Source organism: Grammomys surdaster, unplaced genomic scaffold (assembly GCF_004785775.1).
Source record: "Grammomys surdaster isolate TR1022 unplaced genomic scaffold, NIH_TR_1.0 332773, whole genome shotgun sequence".
Taxonomy (NCBI): domain Eukaryota; kingdom Metazoa; phylum Chordata; class Mammalia; order Rodentia; family Muridae; genus Grammomys; species Grammomys surdaster.
Window position 1 is genome coordinate 12,052 of NW_021627981.1, and position 9,260 is coordinate 21,311.

A 9,260-nucleotide genomic window follows, 5' to 3' on the forward strand; every position below is an offset into this window, starting at 1 on the left:
GTCCTGACCATTTGGTACTGGATCACCAGTTGGGGGACTCTTCCCTAAAGAAGACTATTTCTCCTGCTCTCAGCTCTCATTTCCCAGAAGACTAATAATTGAGATGTTACTTAAACTGTCTATAAAGACATGTTAGCCTTTTAAATTGTCTGTGACTTTGTCAAATAACTGATGCTGCCCTAAACCAGAGATTTTTATCGCTGTCCTATTTCAGGTAGCATAAGCGTTGACACAGCCACCAGAGGCAATGGGTAGAACAAACCGCTCTTTGGTGTCTGAGTTTGTGTTCCTGGGACTCTCCAACTCATGGACAATCCAGCTATTCCTTTTCCTCTTTTCCTGTGTGTTCTACGTGGCAAGTCTGTTGGGAAACTTTCTCATTGTGTTAACTGTAACTTTAAACCCCCAATTACAGTCCCCTATGTACTTCCTATTAGCCAATCTTTCCATCATTGACTTGATATGTTCCTCATTCACAGCACCCAAGATGATTTATGACCTTCTGAGAAAGCACAAAACCATCTCTTTTGGGGGTTGCATCACTCAGATCTTTTTTATCCATGCAGTAGGTGGCACTGAGATGCTGCTGCTCATAGCCATGGCGTTTGACCGATATGTCGCCATATGTAAGCCTCTGCACTACCTGATCATCATGAGCCCACAAAAGTGCATCTTGATTTTGATTGCTTCTTGGATTATTGGCCTCATCCATTCAGTGACTCAGTTGATTTTTGTGGTAGACTTGCCCTTCTGTGGCCCTAATGAACTAGACAGCTTTTTCTGTGACCTTCCAAGATTTATTAAGCTTGCCTGTATAAACACCAACACATTGGAGTTTATGGTTACTGCCAATAGTGGGTTCATTTCTGTGGCCTCCTTTTTAATCCTGATCATCTCTTACATATTTATTTTGGTGACTGTTCAAAAGAAATCCTTGGGTAGTTTATATAAGGCTCTCTCCACTCTGTCAGCTCATGTCATGGTGGTAGTTTTGTTCTTTGGACCCCTAATCTTCTTCTACTTGTGGCCATTTCCAACATCACATCTGGATAAATTTCTTGCCATCTTTGATGTAATTGTTACTCCTTTTCTAAATCCAGTGATATACACACTTAGGAATAAAGAGATGAAGGTGGCAATGAGGAGACTATGCACACAGTTTATGAGTTATATTAAGCTTTCTTAAATATACCAAAGGTACATGAACATGCAAAGTAGAATTTCAGATGGATGTGTACTATATAAACTACTTTATATCTAACTGAATGTCACTAGGTACTAGTATGTGATGTACTCTTACTTGTTTTCTGCTTGAATTGGATTTGGATATCAGTGTATCAGCTGTTTATACAACGGACTTGAAGACAAGAGCGTTTGCCAGCCTTACCCCTCCAATAATGTTATGTCACCACAATGATCAGTACAATAATGGTCAATGTTAAAGAGCATATTTGTAAAAATCACATCTTAAATAGACTTACTTTAAACACAAATACTAACTTTCATTTCATCTGATTTGTCTTACTCTCCTGATGATCTACTTTCTGTCCCCTTGGCATCTTATTTATTATCCCTTTATTTGATGACCTAGCTTTTTCACAATCCAGTAAGGAGAAATTGCTGAGGGCCATGTGGCTGGAACAACAAACGACTTTAGAAGTCATGGAACGCAGCCCACCGGTTAGCGCAGTTTCAAGGAGTGAGCCTCAGAGAAAGATGACCCCTAAGGACTTCATGCTGTTATGGAGTTCTGCTCTGCTTGCTGCCCTCACTTCGCTCTTAATCTAAGAATTGTATGCTGATAAGAACCTGATATAGAAGTCTCCTCAGAGGTCTGCAAGAGTCTGACATATTCAGAGGCAGATGCTCACAACTAACCATTGAACTGATCATGGGGTTCCCAATGGAGGAGTTAGAGTGAATACCATTGGAGCTGAAAGGGTTTGTGGCCCCATGAGGAGAGCAGCAATACCAACCAACCACAGCTCCCAGGGTCTAAACCACCAGCCTAGGAGCACTTAGGGAGGGATCCATGGCTTCAGCTGTATATGTAAGAGCGGAAGGCCCTGCTGGGCATAGGTGGGAGAAGAGATCCTTGGCCTCATGAAGGCTGGACGCCCCAGGGGGTGGGAATCTGAGGGTGGGGAGGTGGGAGTGGGGGGGTAGGTAGGGGTACATCTGCAGAGAAGCAGGAGGAGGGGTGAGGGGATGGGGGTTCCTGGGTGGGTGGGGGATGGGGTAAGGGGACAACATATGAAATGTAAATAAAACATCCAATAAAAGAAAAAGATTTAAAAAAAAAAGAATTGTATGAAAACTCTAAGGGGGCTCCCAGCCCTGTACTGGGCAGCATCTCTGGCACTCACAACAATAGAGCTTAATCTCTTTCAGGCATTGCTGCTGGAGCAGATTAATGGTTCAGTCACCACCCAAGAGAAGAACTTAGAGATGTAGGTTGTCAGCTATGACCACCACCCTTAGAAAGCATTTGGACAAATAAAATTGTTAGTGAAGCTAGGTTAAGATGTTTTTGCTACTGACTGTGATATAGAAAATTTGAAGGAACAATTCGAAGTTCAGAAAGGCACACCCTTAATAGTTAAGCTAGAAACTTTCTAAGGTCAGGGAACAAGAACAATGGCAGCACTGGCAGACATGACTCTCACTGATGCTGGACTGGTGATGATTGATTTCTTACAACCATTTTCCCCTCAGCTTCCTGATATGATCTAATAAAAATTGCTGATGAGTAGATTGTATACTGAGGATTTAAAGAAGATTTGACTGACTTTTGTATAAAAGTTTAAATTTGTGGTTCTTTTAAGATTCTTATAAGATTACTTTAAAGATAAGTAGTAAAATAATTAATCCTTTCTTTGTAACCACAAATTGCTGCTTTATGGTAAGAGAAACTGACTGAGAAAACTACCTTGCTTGCTCACATTTTGTTAATCTATAACAAGTTGCTTAGTTACAACTGTACATGGGTTCTTGGGAATATTGTGCTTTCTTTACCTGTACTGTAATAATGATTTTTTTCTTGTAAAGGTATTGCTTTTTCATAGTCATTCATTCAAAGAAAAAATAGAATGTAATCACATTGTAATTTTAGCTGATTGAAAGACTTTTGTCGGATATATAAGCTATGGAAGAAAAAATAGTGTTGGAGCTTGCTCCATCCACCAGGGGAATGTGTGTATATGTGTATATATGTATATATGTGTATTGTAAAGCACTTGGAGCCTGTTTGATGGAAATTGGCTCTAGTGATTCAGTGTGTGACTTTGTGTATTTATATCTATCTGTAGGTCTGTCTGCATGCATGAATGTATGTGTGAATGTATATATGCGTACATAGATGTATGTATTTGATGGATGTATGTATTTGTATGTGCGATGTATGTGCTGCTTTTTGCTTCATCCACTCGGGAGGTGTGTGTATCTGAGTGTCTCTGTGTCTGTATGTGTATTCTCTTTCCTTTTCTTTCTTGCTAGCCCCTAAGAATTTAAAAAAAAAAAAAAAACTCAGAGATTTCTGATGGCCACAGGGAGTGCCAGCCCCAATGAATCAAGCTTTGTTCCCTCAGAGAAAAGTCTGCTGAGTGATTTCTCTAATTGCTGGCTGCCATAGGCTGACCCCTTCTTAAATCCACTTGGCTCATAACTTCTGTTAGTTTCACTGTGTCTCTGTTTAGTTTTGTTTCAATGACCCATCCACTGGTGAAAGTGGGGTGTTGAAGTCTCTCACTATTATTGTGTGACGTTCAATCTGTGTCTTGAGCTTTAGTAAAGTTTCTTTTATGAATGTGGGTACCCTTCATTCCCCATTCAGGGCATAGATGTTCAGAATTGAGACTTCCTCTTGGTGGATTTTTTCTTTGATGAGTATGAAGTGTCCTTCCCAGTCTCAGTTGATAACTTTTGGTTGAATGTCTATATTATTGGATATTAGGATGGAAACTCCAGCTTGTTTCTTGGAATCATTTGCTTAAGAAACATTTTCCAGCCTTTTACTCTGAGGCAGTATCAGTCTTTTTCACTGAAGTGTGTTTCCTGTGTGCAGCAATGCTGGATCCTGTTTTGTGTAATCCATCTGTTAGACTCTGTCTCCTCCCCCCCCCCAACCCGACCTCCCCGCGCGCCCCCCTCGCTTCCCTTCTCCCTTTTGCTCCAGCCCCACTCGCTTCACTCTGACTCACTCTGGGCTCCATTCTTTCTCATCAGATATCATTACAGATGGATATTGCTCGCAACCATGTTGTTGCTAGGATTTGAACTCATGATCTCCTGAAGAGCAGTCCTCTTAACCACTGAGTCATCTCACCAGCCCAGCCTGTGTCTTTTTATTGGGGAATTGAGTCCTTTGATGTTGAAAGATATTAAAGATAGATGACTGTTAGTTCTTGTATTTTTATTGGCTATTTTATTTATTTACATTTTAAATGTTATCCCCTTTCCAAGATTTCCCTCCAGAAACCCCCTATCCCATCATGAGATGAGTGGGTGGCCCCATCCCCCAACCAGGGGCCTTGCCTAACATCTGAATATGGTCCCTACACACTCTTCCTCCCTTTTGTTGGACATTTCAGCTTATCCCTCTTTGGTCCTGAGAGCCTCTGGCTTTGCTGACATGTGAGACGAGCTGGTGGATATCCCCAGTTCACCATCTCCCATTGCTACATACCTCTGTTCAAATTCTTGACCCTCTGTATATCATCCCCAACTTGTCACATACCTGATCCTGCCCCTCTTTTTTCCCCTCCCCTCCTCTAGTCCCAAGTACCTGTAACCATCAACCTCCCATGAATATTTTATTCCTCCTTCTAAGTAGGACAAAAACATCTACGTTTTGATCTTCCTTCTTCTTGAACTTCACATGGGCTGTGAATTAATCTTGGATACTCCAAATTTTGGAGATAATATCCATTTATCAGTGAGTTCATACCATGTGTGTTCTTATGTGACTGAGTAACATCACTCAGGATAATATTTTTTTAGTTCCATCCATTTACATAAGAGTTTCATGTAGTCATTATCTTTAATAGCTGCATAGTATTCCAGTGTGTAAATGTACCACATTTTCTATATCCATTCCTCTGTTAAAGGACATTTGAGTTGTTTCAAGCTTCTGGCTATTATAAATAAGGCTGCTATGAACATAGTGGAGCAGGGTCCTTGTTATAGGTTATAGCATCTATTGGGTACATGCCCAGGAGTGGTATAGCTGGGTCTTCATGTACTACTATCTCCAATTTTCTGAAGAACCACCAGACTGATTTCCAGAGTGGTTATACCAGCTTGCAATCCCACCAACAATGGAGAAGTCTTCCTCTTTCTCCACATCCTCACCAGCATCTGATGTCACCTGAGTCTTTGATCTTAGCCATTCTTCTTGTTGTGAGGTTAAATCTCAGGGTCTTTTTGATTTGCATTTCCCTGATGACTAAGGATGCTGAACATTTCTTTAGGTACCTATCAATCATTTGACATTCCTCAGTTGAGAATTACTTGTTTAGCTCTATACTCCATTTTTAATAGGGTTATTTAATTATCTGGAGTATAACTTCTTGAGTTCTTTGTATATATTGGATATTAGCCCTCTATGGGATATACAATTGGTAAAGATCTTCTCCCAATCTGTTGGTTGTCGTTTTGTCCTATTGACAGTATCCTTTGCCTTACAGAAGCTTTGCGATTTTATGAGGTCTCATTTGTCTATTGTTGAACTTACAGCATAAGCCATTGGTGTTCTCTTCAGGAAAATTTCCCCTGTGCCCATGTGTTTGAGGCTCATTGCTACTTTCTCTACTGTTACTTTCAGTGTATCTGGTTTTATGTGGAAGTCCTTGATCCACTTGGACTCGAGCTTTGAGCTTTGTACAAGGAGATAAGAATAGATTGATTTGCATTCTTCTACATTCAGACCCCAATTGAAACAGCACCATTTGTTGAAAATGTTGTCCTTTTTCCACTGGATGGTTTTAGCTCCTTTGTCAAAATCAAGTGACCATAGGTGTATGGGTTCATTTCTGGGTCCCCAGTTCTATTCCATTGATCTACCTTCCTGTCTCTGTACCAGTTCTATGCAGTTTTTATCACTGTTGCTCTGTACTATGGCTTGAGGGCAGGGATTGTGATTCCCCGAAAAGTTCTTTTATTGTTGAAAATACTTTCCTACATCCTGGATTTTTTTATGATTCCAAATGAATTTGTAAATTGGCCATTCTACCTCTATGAGGAACTGAGTTGGAATGTTGATCAGGATTGCATTCAATCTGTAGACTGCATTCAGTAAGATGGCCATTTTTACTATATTAATCCAGCCAATCCATCAGCATGGGAGATCTTTCCATCTTCTGAGATCTTCTCCAATTTCTTTCTTCAGAGACTTGAATGTCTTGTCATACACATCTTTCACATGTTTGGTTAGATTCACACCAAGGTATTTTATATTACTTGTGACTATTGTGAATGGTGTCATTTCTCTAATTTCTTTCTCAGCCTGTTAATTCTTTGAGTAGAGGATGGATACTGATTTGTCTGAATTAATTTTATATCCAGCCACTTTACTGAAGTTGTTTACCAGCTGTAGGAGCTTTCTGGTGGAATTTTTGGGGTCACTTAAGTATACTATCATGTAATCTGCAGATAGTGATATTTTGACTTCTTCCTTTTCAATTTGTACCCCCATTGTCATTTTTTTTTTGTCTAATTGCTCTAGCTAGAACGACCAGTACTATACTGAATAGGTAGAGAGAGGGTGGGCAGCCTTGTCTAGTCCCTAACCTTAGTGAGATTGCTTCAACTTTCACTCCATTTAGTTTTTTGTTGGCTACTGGTTTGCTGTATATTGCTTTTAATATGTTTAGGCCTGAGCCTTAAATTGCCGATCTTTCCACACTTTTACCATGAAGGGATGTTGAATTTAGTCAAATGCCTTCTCAGCATCTAATGAGATGATCACGTGGAGATTTTTCCTTTGAGTTTGTTTATATAGTGGATTATATTGATGGGTTTCCATATATTGAACCATCCCTGCATCCCAGGAATGAAGCCGACTTGATCATGAAAGATGATCATTAAGAGGTTTTCTTGGATTTGCTTTACGAGAATTTTATTGAGCATTTTTTAATAGATATTCATAAGGAAAATTGGTCTGAAGCAACAGAAACCAAGGTTACTTGGCATCATCAGAACCCAGTTCTCCCACTACTGCAAGCTGTGAATACCCCAACACACCAGAAAAACAGGAGTCTGATTTAAAAATCACATGTTGTTATGATAGAGGACATTAAGAAGGGCATAAATAACTCAAAGAAATACAGGAGAACACAGGTAAACAGGTAGAAGCCATTAAAGAAGAAATACAAAAATCCCTTAAAGAATTACAGGAAAACACAACCAAAAAGGTAAAGGAATTGAACAAAACCATCTAGTATCTAAAAATGGAAGTAGAAACAATAAAGAAATCACAAGGGGAAACAACCCTGAGGATAGAAAACCTAGGAAAGAGATCAGGAGTCATAGACACAAGCATCACCAACAGAACACAAGAGATAGAAGAGAGAATCTCAGATGCACAAGATGCCTTAGAAAATATTGAGATAACAGTGAAAGAAAACACAAAATGCAAAAAGCTCCTAACCCAAAACATCCAAGAAATCCAGGACACAATGAGAAGACCAAATCTAAGGAGAATAGATAGAGAAGAGAGTGAAGACTCCCAACTTAAAAGGCCAGTAAATATCTTCAACAAAGTTATAGAAGAAGGATTGGAGAAATGGCTCAGTGATTAGGAGCACTGACTGCTCTTTCATAGGTCCTGAGTTCAATTCCCAGCAACCACATGGTACCTCACAACCATCTGCAATGGGGTCTGATATCCTCTTCTGGTGTGTCTGAAGAGACCAATGGTGAATACATAAAAAAAATAAAGATAAATGAAAACTTTTTAAAAGTTATAGAAGAAAACTTCCCTAACCTAAAGAAAGAGATGCCCATAAACATACAAGAAGCCTACAGAACTCCAAATAGATTGGAACAGAAAAGAAATTCTTCCTGTCACATAATAGTCAAAACTCCAAATGCACAAAACAAAGAAAGAATCTTAAAAGTCATAAGGGAAAAAGTCAAGTAACATATAAAGACAGTCGTATCAGAATCACATCAGACATCTCACCAGAGACTATAAAATCTAGAAGTTCCTGGATAGCTGTCATACAGATCCTAAGAGAACACAAATGCCAGCTCAAACTACTATATCCAGCAAAACTCCCAATTACCGTAGATGGAGAAACAAAAATATTCCACAACAAAAACAAGTTTACACCATAACTTTCCACAAATCCAGCCCTACAAAGGATGATCAATTGAAAACTCAAACACAAGAAGGGAAACTACACCCTAGAAAAAGCAAGAAAGCAATCATCTTTCAACAAACCCAAAAGAAGATAGCCACACAAACATAATTCCACCTCTAACAAAAATGACAGGAAGCAACAATCACTATTCCTTAATATCTCTTAACATCAATGGACTCAATTTCTCAATAAAAAACGTAGACTAATGGACTAGATACATAAACAGTATCCAGCATTTTTCTGCATACAGGAAATACCACTCAGTGGCAAAGACAGACACTCCCTCAGAGTAAAAGGCTGGAAAACAATTTTCCAAGCAAATGGTCCCAAGAAACAAGCTGGAATAGCCATTTTAATATCAAATAAAATTGACTTTCTTTTTTTTTTTTTTTTTTTTTGGTTTTTCGAGACAAGGTTTCTCTGTATAGCCCTGGCTGTCCTGGAACTCACTCTGTAGACCAGGCTGGCCTTGAACTCAGAAATCCGCCTGCCTCTGCCTCCCAAGTGCTGGGATTAAAGGCGTGCGCCACCAACGCCCGGCTAAAATTGACTTTCAACCAAAATTTATCAAAAAAGATAAGGAAGAACACTTCATACTTATCAAAGGAAAAATCTACCAAGATGAACTCTCAATTCTGAACATCTAAGCTCCAAATACAAGGGCACCTACATTCATAAAAGAAACTTTACTAAAGCCCAAAAAACACATTGCAACTCACACAATAATAATGGGGGACTTCAACACTCCTCTCTCATCAATGGACAGATCATGGAAATAGAAACTAAACAGAGACACAGTGAAACTAACAGAAGTTATGAACCAAATGGATTTAACAGGTATCTATAGAACATTTCATACTAAAACAAAAGAATATACGTTCTTCTCAGTACCTCGTGGTA

At 39.3% G+C, this 9,260-nt stretch overlaps 1 protein-coding gene across 1 annotated transcript; it reads left to right on the forward strand.

Moving 5' to 3' along the window:
- The first annotated feature begins 247 nt into the window (after nt 1-247).
- On the forward strand, nt 248-1,186 carry LOC114616642 (olfactory receptor 4F6-like). Its single transcript, XM_028762074.1, has one exon. The coding sequence runs from the start codon at nt 248-250 to the stop codon at nt 1,184-1,186; it is 939 nt and encodes a 312-aa protein (XP_028617907.1).
- The last annotated feature ends 8,074 nt before the right edge of the window (nt 1,187-9,260 follow it).